The sequence below is a fragment of the Ictidomys tridecemlineatus genome, chromosome 2, assembly GCF_052094955.1.
Source record: "Ictidomys tridecemlineatus isolate mIctTri1 chromosome 2, mIctTri1.hap1, whole genome shotgun sequence".
Taxonomy (NCBI): Eukaryota; Metazoa; Chordata; class Mammalia; order Rodentia; family Sciuridae; genus Ictidomys; species Ictidomys tridecemlineatus.
Window position 1 is genome coordinate 139,211,550 of NC_135478.1, and position 19,677 is coordinate 139,231,226.

General features: G+C 40.3%; 1 protein-coding gene and 1 long non-coding RNA gene across 5 annotated transcripts in view; one reads left to right on the forward strand and one right to left on the reverse strand.

Moving 5' to 3' along the window:
* Window positions 1-19,677, forward strand: part of Elmo1 (engulfment and cell motility 1) — a 557,509-nt gene that overhangs the window by 301,158 nt on the left and 236,674 nt on the right. For all 4 annotated transcript variants that reach the window (XM_021722279.3, XM_078039850.1, XM_005319199.5 and 1 more), the window contains one exon: window positions 10,967-11,075. In XM_021722279.3, the coding sequence (XP_021577954.1) occupies window positions 10,967-11,075 (109 nt within the window). The remainder of the gene's footprint in view (window positions 1-10,966; window positions 11,076-19,677) is intronic.
* LOC120891974 (uncharacterized) lies at window positions 723-3,079 on the reverse strand. The gene is made up of 2 exons (XR_005736574.2): window positions 2,894-3,079; window positions 723-1,184 (listed from the first exon to the last, which is right to left on the reverse strand). It is a non-coding gene; the product is annotated as an uncharacterized LOC120891974 (long non-coding RNA).

The window sequence follows — 19,677 nt, forward strand, 5'->3', positions numbered from 1 at the left end:
AAAAAAAAAATCACAGGCCTTTAAAGGAAGAGATTATGTAAGGCATTTAACTGGAGAAAGTGACATTTTGAGGAGAATCTAAAGGAGAAGAAAAATTGGGACAGGTGTTAGAGGGGAAGTGTGGGGAGGGGTGTCACAGATGCAGTTTCCATAGGAGGGATCCACATCTGGGCCTGTTCCTGTAGGAGGGCTCTCCCACAGCTGGGCTCCTTCCTCTTGCAGAAGTAGCCAAGATTTGGGACTCTTAGGCAGAATGAGACCTAGTGAGATGAATTCCATTTAAAAAGTTAGATTTAATAATAAAAAAAAAAGTTAAAAAAGCAATTTTCTTTTCACCTGCCTTTAACTTCAAATAAAACAACTTATGGCCTAATTTCTTATTTGGGTTTCAGTCAATAATTTTCCTATTGTAGCTAAATTCGTATGTAACAACAGAAGTAACATTTCCCATTGGAAAATATGTTTCTGACATGGCTGGCTTATTATTTGTCAGAAGAGAATGATGGGAAGGAGTTGTCTCTACTCACCTTTCCATCTCCTCCGATCCATTCCCTATACTGTGAATTTCTAACTTTTATGAGCTAAGTGAGAAAGGGAGGCGGGGGGGGGGGGCGCGGGGGGGGGGCGGGGAGCTGACTTAGAGGAATCCACTTTGCCACTGGCTCTCCTGGAAGGTGTTTGTTTAGTATCACAAGTTACATCCAAATGTGTTTCAGACAATATATGTGCAAGGTAACTTTATTTTGAGACTTCCATAACTGTTGACACAGTGGTGACAATTTCTCAGTATGAAACCAGGCTTGAGAAATGTCAGGCTTAATTTTTCATCCAACGGTGACTGTCAGGCAAAGCCCAGCGTCTTGGTGTCTTTGCATTCTGGTGAAGGAGATGGTAGGCATTTGTATTCAGTAATGAATGTTGAGCCCTGTGATCTTGAGATTTATTGCTAATATTGCCCAAGATGCAGAGGGGCTTCTTTGCCTTCATTCAGCATCCATTTCCCAGTTGTAATTAATCTTTATTGCATTCCATCACTCACTGTGGTTTGAAATGTTAAAAAGATGCCTCTGGAGAGACAGGCTGGCATCCATGTCTTCTCCTTCAAGATGGGACTGAGAGCTCACCTTCTCCACAAGGCTCCCCCACCTTGTCCACTTCACCCCATCTACATCCCTGATGCTTTCCTGTAAACAATGCAAACATTATAGAAGCACCTCAAATAGGTGGCTAGGATGTGAAAGTCCGCCTGCCCCACAGAGCCCATCCCCTTTTATCTTCCAAATAGATTATAAATCCCTATCTTCCAAATAGACTATAAATCCTTCAAGTCGTTATTTAGTTCATGCATACTTTTTTTTTTTTTTGTACTGGGAAATGAACTCAGGGGCACTCAATCACTGAGCCATATTCCCAGTCCTATTTTGTGTTTTATTTAGAGAAAGGGTCTCACTGAGTTGCTTAGTACCTCATTCATGCTTTTTTACAAAGCACCTAGCAAGTTGCCCCACAATAATAAATGCTTAAGATATCTTTCCAGTGAATGAACCAATGAAAGAGGGAAGTATTGTAGGGATTTGGGGAGGTGGAAGTGGAGACCTAGAATTCAGCTGAGAAATTTGAGGAAGTAGTGCTCTGTTTTTCAAAACATGGACCTTGAACTTGCAGCAACAGCATCATCTGGGAGGTTGTTAGAGAGGTGGACCTCCGACCCCCACCTCACACTGCTGAATCAGAAGCTGCGTTTTAACAAGCTCCCCCAGTGATACGTGAATACCTTAAAGTTTGATAGATAATGTCTGTACGGTAATTTAAAATGTGAGTTTCCAGAAACAACGGCAAAGAAGTGCATTTGGTTTGCATTTAAACAGAGTACTTTGGAATAGTTTTCCATCAGGAGATTTCATAGGATGCGGTGAGGCTTCACCATTACATCCTGTGCCCTGTCCTTGGGCCTCCTATGGGACATGATAAAGGACATAAATATAAAATGGCAAGAAATTGACTGGGCCATTTCTAAACCATCACCTATAGTGATCCTATCTGGTCAATTCTAAACCGCAGCCAATTTACTTAAGCTCCAGGGTCTTGATTTCCTCATCTGTGAAATGTAATCCTGTTTCAGCGGCTGGTGAGGAACAAATGAGCGAAACACTCGAGAGAGTTTACACATGGTAATCGTTTGATCTATAGTTAGACTTTTTAAAAGAATTTTTGAAATTCACATACCATAAAAGTAACCCTTTTAAAATGAACTAGTCAGTAGCACTTAGACATTCACAATGTTATCCATGTATCACCTCAATCTACTTCCAAGACATTTACATTGCTCCCCCCTCCCCCCCCCAAAAAAAACACAAAACATGGTGTACAATAAGCAATTTGCTTCCTAGTTCCCTTCTCCCCAGCTTCTGGCAACCAACTATCTGCATTCTCCCTCTAGGGCTTTTAACTTACCAATATTTTTTATTAGTCACAGACAAAAAAAAAATTACCAGATTTATTGCTTTTTCCATTGACTCTCATTTCTTTGCATGTCTTTAGAAACCAGAGGTTTGCTAATGATGGAAGCTGGGAGGATCGATGTGAAATACCTTTTTAAATTAATGTTTTTGCGGTGCTGGGGATGAAACCCAAGACTTCATGCATGCTAAGCAAGTGCTCAGCCACTGAGCCACATCCTCAGCCCAATGTGAAGTGCCTTTAAATCAGTGGTTCCTGAAGTATAGTCCCAAACTAGCAGCCTCCACGTGACCTGGGAAACACAGATTCTTGGTTCCATCACAGAATGAAACACAATTCTGGGGGTGGGGCCCAGCAATCTGTATGTTAATATGTTTCTAGAGGATTCTAATGCATATTTAGTTTAGAGAACCACTTTTTTAAATAAACAAACCTGTGATGGTGCCTGAAGATGCCCTCCACCCCTGCAGCCATCCTTGGATCCAGGAACACTGTGCAGGCCTGGGAGAGGAGATATGCCAGCCCAGCTTCTTCCGTGGAGGTGTCTGCTGAGGAATAGGGACCTGCTGGCCTTGGAGTGGTCAACAGAGCTGGTTCCTGGGCCTCCCTCGGTGATATTGAGTCACTGTGCACATATAAACACAAGTTGTTCTCTCTGTGATTTAATACCTTCTGTTCCACTCACTTGAATATTCAAAGGGAGGGCCTTTCAGCAGAGCCTGGCTCTGATTGCTAGGTGTGTTTCACAAGTCTGGCTTTTGTTGCTGTATATCAAAGTGCGGGGAGCATTTCTTTTTGGTTGATTAATGTTCAATTCGAGGTCTATTATGAACCTCCAGGCTTTAATTACTACACCATTACCCAGTCAATTCCTTGCCATTTTATATTTATGTCCTTTATTATGCCTCTGTATGTGCAATTGCCTAATTTTATTCTAGAAGCATTTCACCTCATTAGCTGGGTTTTATTCCATTCCTCTCATTTGTCCAGATTGTTATTTATCTGAGTTCCCTGTGTGCATTTTCCACTTTTGTATTTTCACCAATTTGACCTCTGAATTTTTTCCCCTCCACTTCCTGGAATGCATTGTTCTTTGGCCCTTGGAAACAGCTCCTGAAGGTTTTGCACACCTTGCTCTGGGTGTTCTTTTCCTTGGTGGTCAGTTACACTGACACCCCTAACACAGTTGTTTTCGACCTTCTGAAAGCCCATTACAGCTTATCATCATAATGGCCAATTAAGACTCAGGGAAGGTGAAGGATGTTGCTAAAAATAACCTTTAAATATTCTCTTCAATTCTTTTGCAATATTCTCATCCTCAATCCCCTGCAATAGCTCAGCAGTATTTGGGGTTTGGCTTACTGACTTGCTTATTTTCTTGGGTTCCACACTAGAGCAACTAAATCACCCTCACAGGAACTGTCCAGAGGTCTGCATTTGATAAGCCCTCCAGGGAATTCTGATGCACACTAAAGTCAGAACCACTATCACAAAGAAGTGCTGCAAGAACTTCAGGGGACCCATCTAAGTCAGAAATAATGTTTATTCCACTCAAGTCCTCACTTTGCCAAAGAGCAGTTACTAATCTATAGAAGTTGTGTTTTGCTTTCTTCTGCATTTTTCCCAATAGCTTTACCCTAGCTGCTATAAGAATATTTCAGATATGCAAATGATAATGCCCAAGCACAACAGTTCACGGCATTGTTAGAATACTATTGGTATCAACCATCATCATTGTCCAATATTTGCTGTGTTTGGGGCATGAACTGTGTTTTCATTTAGTCTTATAACCCTTTATAAGATTTTTAAAAATTTATAAGACTGAAAAGGGTTTAGTTTATAACCCTTTGTGGTAGAATTCCCGCCTCCATTTTTTACACAGAAAACTGAGGCTAAGCAATGTGCACAGTCACCAAGAAATAGACTTTGTTAGAAGTAGATACAGGAGGTTTGTTTCTGTCCAGAATCACAGTGCTGTTTACACATCTGTTTCATGTTAAGCCCTTTCCTCATCAAACCTTCATTACTATTTACCTTTTCTTTTTTTTTTCAGCAAGAGTTAGTAACCAGGAAGGTGGGTTCTGGAGTCAGCCACCTAAGTTCCTGGGATGGTTCTTTTTTATTTCTGTGCGGTGTGACCTTTAACAAGTTACTCAACATCTCTTTGCCTGATTCTCCGTCTGTAAAGTGGAATGGTGTAGCATTTCTGCTGTTAGTGTGTGTGTGTGTGTGTGTGTGTGTGTGCGCGCGCGCGCGTGCATTGTGTGAAATGAGACAATCAATGCAAAGCTCTTAGAACAGGTCTGGGGGATAAACGCCATCTACAAATATCAGCTGCTGTTTATCTTTTGCTGTCATCTTATCTGCACCCTTAAAGTTTTTTTTTCTTTTAGGATTATTTTCCTTGGAGCCTCACTTCCTTTCATGCTGATCTGGACTAGCAGCCTATTCTTCTAATTTGTTCTGTTTTGTTTTTCTGCTCTGCAGACTTACTATAATTTTAATGTTCTTTCTTTTGCCCATTTGAAATCATCCTATTAGGACTCTGGCATGTTTGTTTAATTCCCTGGACTTGCTTACAATTCATGATCACAATTAACCTTGTGTGCAGCCCCCTCGAGGCTACTTAGTGTTCTTCCCAGTGCTCGTCTCTGACTTTCTGGGGACCAGTCGCCATGAGCATTGGTGCCAAGGGAGAATGGAGGAGAAGTGAATCCTTCGTGGCTCCCAAGCTTCTGTAAAAAGAAAGAAAGCCGGGTTACTCTTTGACTTGGGAGGGGTCTGGGTTTGGTGGGGGGTGAGGTAGGGGCAGAAGCTTCATTCTGGGCACCTCTGTTACTAATGTAAAGTGACTTCTTCTTCAGGGTATGCGGGGGGGGGGTGCTCTCCTGGCTAAAAATTTAGTTTTATCTCTTAAGTTTATTTGTTTGCTTAAAATGTGTCAACGTGGTCATTTCCCTTAACTGAGGGCAGGAGAAGGGTTTTATGGTATCTTGAGGTTGCCAGGGGTTTTGAGGACAGATGTTGGTTGGAACTGCTCAGGATTAGGACTTCCCTGTGGAAGCATCATGCCATGGAGTGACTTGTTCTTTGGGGTTTTTGCTTATTCTCTCTGCTGGCAGCACCTTGTGTTCCTGTGGAGGTTTCTGTTTGAATGCAGCTGCAGGGTACTACCTGTCAGGCACTTTCAACGTAAGTAGGTGAGGACACCAATTTTTGGCTGTGCATCTTATGCTCAAGTGACGAGAAGGTGTCTGGCTTACTTTCATATGTCCTGAGAGGCCCATCATCAGACAGCCAACCTCATAGCATTCATGATTTTGGTTTAGTTGCTGGTTTATTGTGTGAAATGCTGGCCAAGGGCCACGTGGGAATCGAAGGGGGAGGGCAATGAGTTATACATCGAATATCATCATGAATATAATTCTGTTCAGGCAAAGAGGGTGATTCAGACATAGGTCTAATGAGATTCTTTGTGGCAGAATTATACATTCTCACGACTTCCATGAGTTTGTTTTGGGCACTTTGCCTCCATGTGTAGCTTGACAGGCACAGCAGTCCCACGAATTGTGTTTTATGTATGTCTGCATGGCTCACAGAGATGCATTGCCTTGCTTAAGCCTCCATGAGTTAGTGGCAACTTTGCCCAGCTCTCCACACTATTCAGTCTTGGGATCAGAACTGGGCAATACCTACAATCCCTTCTCTTTGGAGAGGATACCACATGACTTCTCACACAGATCCCAGTGGCCTGTGAGGAGAACACACGTACTGAATGCAGGTTAAAGTCAAAAGATCATGAAGGTTCAGCAAGGGAGGGAAGCCTGTAGATGTCAGGACGCCTTTGACGGTGTCCTCTAGAGATGGCTTTGGGCCACAGAATGGATTGGGTTTGCCCTGGTGGAGACAGCTTCCACAAAGCAGTAGGAAGTGGGTGAGGCACAGCCAACAGGGTATACGTCAGCAGGTTAATGCTGGAAACAAAATAAGACTGTGAGGGTGGCCCTTGCAGCCAGAGGAGGGCTGGCTGGCTTTCTCCTCAGCACTGAATGGTCAAGCCAAGCCAAAGGGTTCCTGAACTGCATAGTTGAAGAAAGACCAGAAGAAATACACAGCATTCTATGGGGAGCTCAGAATTTATGGCTATAAAATCTGAGGGGATACTCCTCAGCCTCTTTGGTCACTGATGTTTAGGGGGTAAATGAGATGAAAGAGAACCTTATAGTTCTGTCTAGGAGGAGCTAGGACTCAGCTACTCCTTTTAATTTCAAGACAGAGGAAATTAAGGAAAGTTCCCTCAGCCTCCTTAGGCACGAAATGCATTGAGTTTCACAGAAGTACTTATGTGAAGCCGATTTGTAAACGATAAAGAGGAAGGAAGAGATTTGGTAATGAAAAGTTGGTAGAGAATGTATAAATACACTGTATGAAGCATCTTATAAAATACACAACATCGTACAGTATTGTGAGGTTGACAGGGAGCCCAAGGACAGATGTTTGTCTATTTTACAAAGCATGCAGAGAGTTACAACTTCTTTTGGTAAATGCTGAGTGACAATAGCAGGTTTTAGTATTTCATTCTTTGTGGGTTCTGTTCCAGAATATTTGCTCTTAAAGTGAACACTAAGGGGGAAATAAGGGTACAAAATATGCCTTGATATTTCCAAGGGAACTTTTCTAAACATCTCAAGTGGACATTGGTTAATACCAGAATATTGAAGGTACATATAGATGTATCAGTGTCGTTTTAAAAAAATAAAATCTACTATCTAATTTAAGAATGACTTCTCACTATAGTAATATCTAATTGGTAAGAGACATAACCATAGTCTTTTCTAAGGTATTCTTGTAAGAATTTCGATCTTAAAGCTTATTCAAGCAACTTTAAATATCTGGGTTTTTTTTTTTTTTTTTTTTTTTTACTATAGAAATCAGTCAGAAAGGAGAGTTTATTTTTTCTTTGGGTGGGTAAATATGAGAAGATGGACAGTGCATTAAAAAGTAAAGAGAAGGGCTTCTTCAAGCGGATTTACATATTGATTACTTAAATTACCACTTAATTTAGTGCCTGCTAATAAACTGTGCCTTGGAAATGTTTTCCGAACATTTATTGGCTGCAGTAATTCTACCTACAGTGTATGCGGATCACATCCTCATTAAATATTGATGCGCTCATGAAATGTTAATAGAATGTTAATGTGAAATACAAGGGAATGTGCTCGCTGGGAGCTGGGATCCCAGAGCTAGCTGAAAAATACCTGTCTCCTGTCTTTTCTTTATGCCTGTCTTCTCCCTGTCGTGCTCCCCTTCCCCGGCCCCCATTCGTCTTTCCATCATCAGGAGTTTCAGATTTGCTTACTGATCTGGATGTCTCCAACATAGGATTTTTAAAAGAGATATATGATTCCCTGGTTGATGGGGACTTAGTTGTTCTCCCTTCCTGCTTTCCCTGAACTGAAATCCCTGGTTAGAACCAGGAAGGATTCCCTTAAGAGAAAAAGGGTGATTCAGACTTGGGTCTAAGGAGATTCTTTGTGGCAGACCAGGCAGAGGGAGATGAGGCTTTCCGGGACTCCAGCCATGGCCCTTCACTGCCTGCTAGGAACAAGGGTGTAGTTGGAGTTCCCCTTCTGCTTTCTTCGAGAAAAATACAGCCCATCACATGTGCTACCTACCTAGAGAGATCGTAAGGAGGCATTTTTCATTATCCCTCTCAGGGAGAGTGAAGGCTGTGTTCACGATGATCTTCGATGTATAATTATTCATGTGAGCGTACGTTACAAATGGTTGAAAAGTCCCACGAAATGGCATAGTTCATCAGCTCCTTGGATGATCACGAAGGCTGTGAAAACTGCTGGTGATACATCACGTTAAGTCAAGATCCAGCGTGCCAGCTGTGAATGTGATCCGTAGGGTCAGGTAGAAGTGTCAAGTGGCAAGGAACATCCATAGATGGAAACAGTTCACTTTGTCATTAGAGTACTGCCAATGTGTGTAATTGTGTGTGTGTGTGTGTGTGTGTGTGTGCGTGTGTGTGATTGTTATGGTGTTTATACAGAAAATAATTGGAGCACATTTTTATTAAATTCCCACTCCTTTAGTTTTAAATAACTCAACCCTCTAATGAGCTGTCCTTATCACTCCTCTTTGTAATTACCCTGCCTGCCTCAATAAAACAGCTCTTGTGCTTACTTTTCCTTCACACCCACCCCCTCGGCTGGCTTTCTTCTTCCCTTTCTCCAAGTTGTCTTCTTCTGATCTCTCTTTCTTAAGGGCCTTCCCCTCCTTGCCTTCCTTGCTCCCTCTGGGTCTCTCCCCTACCATCTGGGCTTCCCTGCTCACTCTGCTCCAGACTGGCCCCTCCAGGTCCTGGAAGTTGCCCCGCACCAGGTCAAGTTCCTCTATGCTGTAGATCAGGCAGTGTGTTGGGCTGCCTGAAATGCACCCAGCTTCCCTCAGGCAACACTGACCTTGATCCTTCTATCTGCAGTGTTTTCTTTCTTACAGACCTTGACATAGCAAGGCTCCTTTTCTCATCTTTTGATTCTCAATAGTCAGAGAACCTCCTTTGATCATGTCATCTAAACTCTCTCCCTGAAGATTTCCCTGTCACTTTTTATCATAAGTTTTTTTTTTTAAAAAAATTATGTTATTTTATTTTCATTAGCCCCTGTGATGACCTGTAGCTACCTCTTTTGTTTTTAATCTGTCTCACTTTAATTGTAATGAATACTCAGAGGTCAGGAATTTTATTTACCTGGTTCCTCATATGATGAGGCCCAGCTATCTTCCTGGTAGATAAGAGGTACTTGATTAATATTGTTGATTAAGGGCTGGGGATAGAAGCCTTAATTGCCTCAGTGGTAGAACATTTGCCAAGTGTGTGTGAAGCCCTGGTTCTATTCTCAGCTCTGAAAAAAACTGTGTGTGTGTGTGAGTGTGCATGCACACACACACACACACACACACACACACACACACACACACCTGTGTAGTTGATTAAGTTGATCAAATACCATCCTCACCACTTTGCTACCCAGAATCTAGATAGGTGTCAGTTTGTTTTGTGTTACTATAGTGAAATACCTGATGCTGGATAACTTTGTACAATAAAAAAGATTTATTTTGCTCACAGTTCTAGAGGCTTCAGGTTAAGAACCTACATTTGGTGATGGCCTTCCTGCTGTCAGAGTTCTGAGGTGGTATAGCATATCACATGGCAAGAGAAAAGGAGCATACATTTGTGTCTTCTCTGATCTTGATTCCTTTTCTTATAAAGCTACCAGTATTCAGTCATGGGGCTCTACCCTAATGACCTTATCTAATCCTAATGTCCTCCCAAAGGTCCATCTCTAAAACATCATGGTCAGATTAAGTTTCCCTCTCTTAATTCCTCACAGTGGGGATGAGATTTCAACACATGAAGCCTTAGGGGACACTAAAATTATGTCCACACCAGAGCAAAGGGGAAACAAAGGGGCAGTCAGTCTCTGCAGAGCCTCACTGTGGAGGTACCAGGCCACTCTTGCTTACTGCAGAAGAGTTTCAGGAACAACTTTAGACATGAACAAATGGCGGATAAGACAGAGAAATAACTAGCCTTCTTGGGAATTTTTCCTTTTGTGACATATGAATTAGAAGTTTAGTTACCTGAGTGTTTTGTTGCTCTGTTCTGATCTTATTTAATCTATGTGTAGAATATTTCCCTTAAATTTAAGTGATGGGAACATATTGAGGTGCTTAAGGAAAGAGGAGAATTTCTTAGATGAAATAAAGGATTTTTTTTATTTTTTAGAGGAAGAACCAAGTAAACACACCCTGAGGCCAGAGAAGTATCTCTGCCACAGGAATAAGTGGACCCCGTGACCCAAATACTATTCTCATCTGTTTTTCTTTGCACTTGGGCTTCTTTTTCATTTTTTTGCAGGCCAACATCTGGGTAACTTCTGACCTGACCGCCATCAGCATAGGTGGACCAGTTTTTCCCCTTTTAGGAGATGGCTCAGGGAGGGACTCTGTTTGGTCCATTTTGTGTCACATGTCCCACAGAAGTGATTCAGTCAACAAATGCCAGGGGTGAGATCTTGCAAGAACACAGAAACTTCCACAGGAAATGTACAATTGAAACATAGGAATTGAAGCCACAGAAGATTTTGCTGTTCCCAAGAAAGGGAAGCTAAGATTGGAATGCCTGGACTGTAGTTTTGTCTCAAGTGAAAAAAATCTTCATTGCACTCTTTTGAAAAATTCCCCTTAGATACCTCTGTGCAAATGGAAACCAAGATGCAAAATATTTCCTGATTAAATCAGAGAGAGTTGTTGTGGGAGATTTGGAAAACTTGAGAATTCAGGATCCTGCATACTCAATATTAGGTGCTTTTTTTTTGCCCTGGCCCTGACAATCTTAGTTTGGGGATCTGGAGCTCCTCTATGGGAACGGAGCCAGTGTTCTGGGTCTTTTCAGTCACTGACTTCCCTTTCTGACCTATATCCTTTTCTACTGCAGATCGTGCTGGAGAACAGTAGCCGAGAAGATAAGCATGAGTGTCCCTTTGGCCGCAGTAGTATAGAGCTGACCAAGATGCTGTGTGAGATATTGAAAGTGGGCGAGCTGCGTAAGTACTCTTGTTTGTCACATGGCGGGAAGCTTGGCAGCACCCAGCTGCAGGTCCCCAGCCTATGCAAAGAATCCCAAGGTGCTGACTGCTTCTCACGATCACTACTCTGGAACAGTTATTCTTTGGCTGGGGCTTACAGTGTCTGCATTTCCACGTGTCTGTTCTGGATAGAAACATTGAAACCTGTGAGAGTGGAGAATTTTGCAGATATTGTGACTGAGTTTCAAATATGTTAAAAATGAATGTATATTATACCAATCTTGTTGCAGGTTAGGAAAATGTGGAACTCTTTTTTTTTTTTAATTCCAGTTCATAATCTACCAGTAGATCATTTTCTCTTCTTTCTTTCAAAACCATTTTTCTCTATAAAGAAAAATTGAATACCTTAATGAAATTCTCTTGCTCCTAGTGTTTCTGTTGTACAGAGTACTTTCTCTAAGGGAAAAGGAATTATTGAAGAAAATGGGTAGCTGCAACTGAAAAATATAGTCAGAGATATGCTTATGGCTCTTTTTCTTACTTATATTGTTAATTTTGCAAGAGGATGGCTAGAGAAAGAGGAGAGGCCAGTTTTCTGTCTGTTGCTCATTGGCAAAATTTGGCTTTAGCCAATGAAGGTGGATATGACTTAACCTTTCCCCAATCTCATTGTCAATGTTGACATCCTTAAAGTGGCTGACTTTGACTCTCTCCCACATCTATGGAGCCAGCAAACTTATAAATCTTTGCTCTTAGCCTTAATAACATCAGTGCTGGAGAAGACTCTTTATATCAGGAAGTCATTGGGGTGTTTGGTATTATTGGGAAAGCATAAATATGCAGTCTTCTGCTTGAGAGCTTAAAATAATGGTCTAGAATGATGAATGGGAAGGAATCCAATGATTAAATTGAAAAGGGGGGTGATCTTTATATACACTGTAGGACTGATTATAGCTGCTGCTGAGACCAACTTAGAAAATTTAGTACTTAGCAAAGGCTAAGAGTTTGAGTGTGTTTGACCAAACAAAAGGCCTTGTCACCCTCCAGTGAGGACGGGTCCTGAGAAGAAGCTGACCTTTGATCTGGAACTGCATGAAGTTCATTACTTTTAGGTGACCCAATCAGTGCATTTTCACATTACGATAGTAGCAACCTAACCTGGAGATTTCTGAATTAATCTGCTCTCATTTACTTTTTACCAGATGTTAAGATTTCAATCTTGGACATGAGTTATCTGTCCCACCCCCTAATTAAAGTAGCTCCTGAGATCGTAGGCTGCAGTAACGCTTAGTATTTATTCAATTTAGGATAAATCACACAAATCCCACTGGATCTATCCACCCGATCACTATGACAATTTCATGTTTATCTCCATTTCAGAAGGGGGAATTGTTGAAAGTCACTCAATTTAAAGCATATCAAGCCCATCTGAAATTTTTTGGAATCAGGAAACAATCCTGTTCTCCTAGGTTCTGATTTCTGGGTTCAAGTTGTTGCCCTGCATTTCCCCTTTCTCTCACCAGCCCTTCCCATCCTACCCAGTGACACTGTGGCTGTCTGCTGTCCTCTCGAAGGCAGCAGGAGGTATCCGGCTTTCTGCTCTTCTCCTTTCCCCCGTGGACATGTCTACCATAGTGATATGATGTAGAAGCAGGAGAATGTGGTTGGTGAAGAAAAGCTGGGTCTTCTCCTCTCTGCCACTTAGGACCATGTGTCTTTGGGGAAATTACTCACCAACCTCACTATCCTCTTACAGCCCTGGTTTTTCCCCAGGGCAAAATATCCAAAAATGGTTGGTCATATTTTGGGTGATGGTCTGGGTGGGTTGTCTTCATTTTGTGGCTAGGATCATGGAGTTAGCTCTGAGAAGATTCTCTTGGGGGCAGATAATATTCAACCTGGAGGGATTGACTTGGAAAACATAGCCAATTTCCACAGTGTGCCTGGACAGAGTAACGGCAGCCCTAATTTAGGCAGAGTTCTGGGTCTGTGGGTCCCTATCTGGTGGGCAGAGGAGAACCATGGTGGCAAGAGTCTGAGTCCATGTCTTCCTCCAGTGAGCACCTGCTGTGTGCCTAGGGTTGAGGTAGGTACAGAGTAGGGGACAGGATTTGACCCCTGGCAGGTATAGAGTAGTTCTCTTGGCCTTTTGAAGACTTGGTAGTCAATTCTAGAAGCAGGACAGAACCTCATTCCTCTGGACTGAGGTAACAGAATGGAGATGGAGGCAAATGCTGTAGAGAGGCCGGAGGTGATGGAGATGCTCTTTTTGCACTGTAGCTTACTCTATAACCCACCTTCTGGTGAAGACAAAGTCCCTAACATGCTGCCACAACTCACGCAGCATCTGGTCAAGCTGGTGTCTACAGTCAGGCTGGGTCCTGGTCTTGTCAGGCCAGCTTGCTTTCATCTAAAACAACAAATGCATTTATTCATTTGTTCAATAAAAATCTACTCAACACTTAAAATGTGCCAGGAGCACATGGTGTACATATGAACCAGATACAGTGCCTGTCCCCCCAGGAGCTTCTATAATGTCTTAGATTTCAGAAAGTGGAAGAATGAGTTGGAACTAATACTTTTTTCCTGTGAGTTGAATACATTATATTTTAAAATAAATGCCTAAATGTTTGCCTATTCTAAAACATAATTTTCTCAATGTTTTGAACTTTGAAGTTCAAGTTTCCAGTTTGACCTTTTTCTTACCAGCATCTGTAAAGGCCATTCAGGATATTTTTCAAGGCTTACAAAAAAACTTTCACGTTTCTGGAGTCTACATGCCCAAATGAGTTGTTTTCTGCTCATAAAATATTTAAAGATTGCCACATTCTGATTGAATGCTAGACATCAAATGATAAAACACCCCATGGTAAGAGGAAAATTGCTTTTTTAATAGATTGCTTTTTGCCCATTGCCATATTAAATAAGTTACTAATATGAAAAACAAATCTGAATGCACCCTTATGTTGAAGGAGATATCTATTTTTCTTCTGAGGAAAATTAGTTTCACACACAAATTTATCTTCCTTTGGTTTGCATGCATCTATTTTTTCTTATTCCTAAGTTTGTGGTTCAGGGCCCTATTCAGATTTGTGTTAATAATTGACCTCGAAGACCAGGGTCAGTTTAGTTCTTTAACTAAGCACTGAGACCAAAGAAGCAATTAAAAATCCAATTGGTTGAAAAAAAAAAAAAAAGAATGTTTACAAAAGTACAAAGACTCAATTTTCTAGAAATGAATTCTCTTTTGATTTTAATTTTAAGTCTCTTGAAATACCAATTATATTTTGGCATCCAAAACAAACATATTAATGTTCAATTAAGTTACTTATACCAAATATTTATATATTTTTAAAGGTTCCCTTAAAAATCACTATTTTTCTGCTTCCCAATTATTGATGTTGCAAGAGGCAAATATTATCTCTAACAGTGTGGTCTAAAATAATGTCTATTTATATTCTTAGAGCACTTTATCAAGGTTATTTATCTGAAGTCTGTAGAACCCCCAGGAGTTAATTAAGATCAATACCATCTATGTTTATTAATGAAGGGAAGACCTGCACTAACTGCATTCTGTCTAAAGTCACTGAGCTCAAACTGGTGTTGAGAATACCCGAGTAGGAAGAAGCTGAATGGTAGTATTTGGACATCCTGAATAATCCATCTTTGAATGACAGCCCAGCTCCTAATTGGATGCCTTGGGTACATTGACCTTCTGTTCTGAGCTTCTGATTCTTTATCTATAAAATAAAGATCACACCTTTGCATGCATTTGATGGGAGGCTTGAGAGAATGGATGTTGCCTTTAGAAAATGGGTAGTTATTTTGTTTTTGTTTTGCTTTGGTTTTTTTTTTTTTCACGATAGAATTTTACTTTCTATGAGTAAACTTCAGGTTTAATGAGGTGGGGAACGTGTTCCCACATAAGTGGCAGCTGGAACCAGGACCTGGAACAATATCCCTCTCTACATACTGGCAAAAATTTAGTATAATTGGTCCTCCATGTCCCTGGATTTTGAATCCATAGATTAACCAACTGTGGATTGAAGAATTTGGAAAAAAAAAATTGAATCTATACTGAACATTTGTAGCTAACATTTTTTTCTTGTCATTTTTCTGTAAACAATATAGTATAGCAATCACCTGCATAGTATTTACATTGTATTATGTACTGGAAGTTATCTAGAGATGATTAAAGTATAAAGGCAGGAATGATATTGACCAAATTATGTTGTTATATTATGTGCATGTATGAATATGTAACAATGGATTCCACCATTAGGTATAATTGTATGAAAACAATATTTTAAATTTTAAAAGTCTGAGGGAAGATTGTGTAAGATATATAAAAATACTACATTATTTTATGCAAGGAACTTGAGCATCTATGGATTTTCATAACCTCTGGGGGTACTGGAATTGATACCCTGTAGAACCCAAGGACAATGTTCTTTTTAGCCTGCTTTTTCAATAAGGTTCTTTTGAAAGCAAGGCCTATGTTTTCCCTCTGTTTCAATTCTAAAAGTTGGCAATTCACAAAAGAATTCTTAGAGTCCCTGTTGTGCTCACAAATCCCCATAGCCTGCCTTGTATAATGGGCAGCCCCAGTTAGGAGAATAAGAGTGAAGGAGAAGACGCGAGTCTTCAAAAGAAGGGTTATATTTGTCAGTGTGGAGTCAGTGAGGGTGGAGGGAGGCAGGCGGTGGTGCCTCAGAGAAGAGAGGAATCACTTGGACATATCCAGATGCTCATTACAGATCTGAAATCCTTAAAAAGATACCCAACTTCTAGCAGGGGGAAAAAAAAAAAAAGAGTCTTTGATTTTGTTATTATTACATTCATGCCCCAAGACATAAAAAATTGTTGATAGATGCAAGGAAAAATTGATTTCTGATACAAACAGGTTAATTATCTTTTGAATATATAGCACCCTACTCCAACTATATTCCAGTGTGGGTAGAGGAAGGATCTGTCTGTCTCTGTCTTGCAGTCATTCAGTAACTATAGGGCTTCTTCTTTATGAGCCCCCGTCTTTCTAATCACTGATCGCATGGACATAGAACACATTTTCCACCCTCCACCCTAGAGCAGTCTGCTTGGCAATTGGGGAGTCCTTCACGTAAGTAAGTGATTATAAGCTCTTGTCATTTGTAATATTGCATTTAAGTCATGTCTGTTTGTCGGGAGCTGGGCAGGGTTGGGGAAGGGAGATTCTTGGAAGGTGTGAAAGAGAAGAAGAGATTCTTGCACGTGTGGAATCACAAAGATAAAGGAAGGAGTAACCAGACAGGCACAACTGTGTGGACTTTGGGGCTGGCTCTTGAAAGTGGCAGGAAGTAAGAAATTGCAGGTGGAAAGCTCTGGTGGTTAAGAAAATTCTATTTCTGTATTGTCCTAGCAGAGGATTTGAGGGAGCAAGCAAGTGGAGGAGATGCCAGAGGGAGCAAGCATCACATTGAATTTTTTGTGCAGAATAGTCTGGAGTCTACCTTACAGGCTGTGTAAACCCATAGCAGTATTTTAGTAATAAGAAGGAGTATCCCAGTCAGGGGCATCAACTTCTAGAATTGCATTATGTTTTCTGGGTGTGATAAGAAATTGTGAGCATGATAATGTCTAGGGTCAGGAACAAGGACAAGCTGGCCTCCACTAAGCTCCAACCCCAATGATGTGGCTGTTAGATTGATACCAGCTGCAAGTCATAGAAATCCCAACCTGGTGCACAGGTCCAGGTGAGCAGGTCCTTGGGCCAATTAACTTAACTGTTCAGTGATGTCATCAGGGCCCAGGTTCTTTCCATTTCAGTTCTGCTGGTAGCAAAGTGACAGGTACCATCACTTGGTCCCCAGGAACAAGTGGCTGATTTTGGCAGTAAGTCTTTCTTCGATGTGAGGAAATGTTCCCAGAAACTACTCTATAGACTCCCTCTCATGTTCATTGGCTAACACCATGGCCTGTGCCTGTGCCTAACCCTGATATTGATATAGAACAAGGTCCAGAGGTCAGACCCATCATGACCCACTCCCTCAGCTGAAGGTGAAATCAGCCTCCCCTAATACGTGATTACAGAATGTTAGCTGTATCGAAAGAAAATTGGAATTCTGTTAAGCTAGAAGAAATTTGGAATCCTTGATTCTTTCTCTATCTTTTAAAAAGTCTTTTCTACATTTTCCTTATGGATGTAGAAAACTGTAACAAATTGAAGTCAGATTATAGCCCTCTGTCATTTTGTCTTTACCAGGAATGGAAGAAATGCACTAGTATTTTTTTTTTTTAATGTAGCAATAGCAAAGGTCTCAGAGAAATGGAAATTGAGGTTTAGATTATAACGCATTTCTTTTTTCCTTACTAAGATGCTAGGGCTCCCCTGCATTACTTTCTGTTTAGCAGATGGTCATTTCTACTTCCTTAATTATGCTTTTGTGTGGGAGTTACTCTCAGGTGTATTTTGAAGGACGGAATGGATGTACATTTGTGATCGAAGCCTTCATATTTCCCTAAAACAGTTTTACCATCTTCACCTGTTTGACCATTTACAATTAGATTAAAATTTAATAACTGCTTCTCTTGTTTTTAAAAAAAAAGTCAGAAAAAAACCTTTCATCCTACACTATGAAAATGTTCACTGGTTCCTTACTTTGTCTTTCAGTGGCAATATTTATTATAACACACCAGTGGTGCTGAGCAGAGCACCTTGTACAATTTATCACCCAGACACCTCTGCTTTAGCAAGTAAAAATAACACAGATGAGCAAGCTGAAGGACTCTTTGGAGTGCAGCAGCAATTAGAATAGACACTTAACTCTGGGACATTGGTGTTTTCATACTTGAGAAATACCATCCATCACTTTCATTCTTAGAACATTCTGGCTAAAGAAAGCTCAAGAAAATTAGCTTTTAACAATTAAACCTCTTAAGAATCTTATTCTCCTAATACTAGCTTGGACTTTTGCTCCTTGGAAAGCCCAAGACTTTCAGATCTTGATTCTCCTTTGAATTTTCATAGTATACTCCTGCTTTCATATTGTTCCAATTTTTAAGAGTACATAGCAAAAAAAAACAAAATAAATGTCTAAGTTTTGAACTTGGCATTAGAAATTTATATGTAATTTGGTCCAAATTAAAACTGTCCAAGGAGAGAGTATAAAAGTCATTCTGAGATGGTTATTTACAATAGTTATAAACTGATGACAGGATTTATAATAGTCCTTAGTACTAGATAGGAGGACTTCATGTGAGATTCTTGCATTCAGAATCAGAAGTCCCAAATAGGTGGAGTTAATGTGCGGGCTTTTGTCCATATGGTCAACCTTTGTCTTGCTCTCCATTTCCAACTTAGGGACATCATCATCATCATCATCACTCTCATTTGAGAGTCAGGTGGGGAAATTTAAAAGTTAAAAGTGCTTCATTAACTGTAAAATGTCCCATTCATACAGGAAATAACCTTATCCTGAATCCACACAGACAGAGATACTGAGCGGTATCCCATAGCAAAGCCAGCTCTTTCTGTGTACTTGGTTGCTGTCTTGTAATTTGAAAGGACTAAGGCAGTTTGTTCTTGTTTGAAAAGGCCATATGGTAAATATTTCTGAAATTCCAATAAAATATTTATCTTCATAGGAAGTAATTGCTGAGAGAAACTAAACTTGACACTTAAAAAGGAGACTATATCAAGCAGATCTCAAATATACGTGGATGGAAGTAAATTTATATTTATCCTAGATTTTCTCAGGACTTACTCCTTCTAGAAAGATAAAAAGCTGGAACCAATCAGCATCCATTCCTGTTGACTCTTAAAGGGAGTTGGTTACATAGTGAGAGGTAAACCTGGGTTTACTCTGAGGGTTTGCTCAGCCTCATTGTGAAGAGAGATGCAGACCTGTTGAATGAATACAGATTCCTGTCATCATCTCCTTAGAAACACTTCTTGGAGTTCATCTTCAGCATCATGTTTGGGTGACTTCTGATTCCTCTCTCACCCTGCTACAGGAGGGCATTAACCCTCTCACCAAAACCAAAACAAAACAACAGCAACAACAACAACAACAACAAAAACAAACCAAAAACAAAACAGTAAAAACAAAACCCAAAATACCTACAGCACTTTATCTTTGCCTTTTAAAAATACTTCTATTGTTTATTAATACTTATCCCCTGACCCTCTCTCTCTTTCTATTTTTTTTCCTTTGCAATTCCAGGCCCTATTTTCCCTAAATGTTGAGGCAATTTATAGGAAGCCTTGAAGATGATTTTAAAAATTAATAATAAATGGTGAAAACATAGGCAAAAACTAATTAAAATTTAAAAAAAGAAGACAAGTGTTTGCAAAGTGCATGTTATGAAGCCAGTGTGTTTGTTAGTGGTAGACACTAACATTGGTTCAAACATTCATCTGTGCCAGAGAAGAGGTGCTTAATAACAGAAAACAGATCAGTGCTTTATCTCACATGAAGAAACTCAATGCAAAAACCCAGATGCTAATTTCATTAAATGCTAAATTAATGTTTGATGACATTTGGCATCATTTGTGAAAGATAATTGAATAGGGTCACATTCTTGTCATCATTTTTTTAAAAGTCATTATAAAGCAACAAACGAGCATTTTACTTTTAAAATA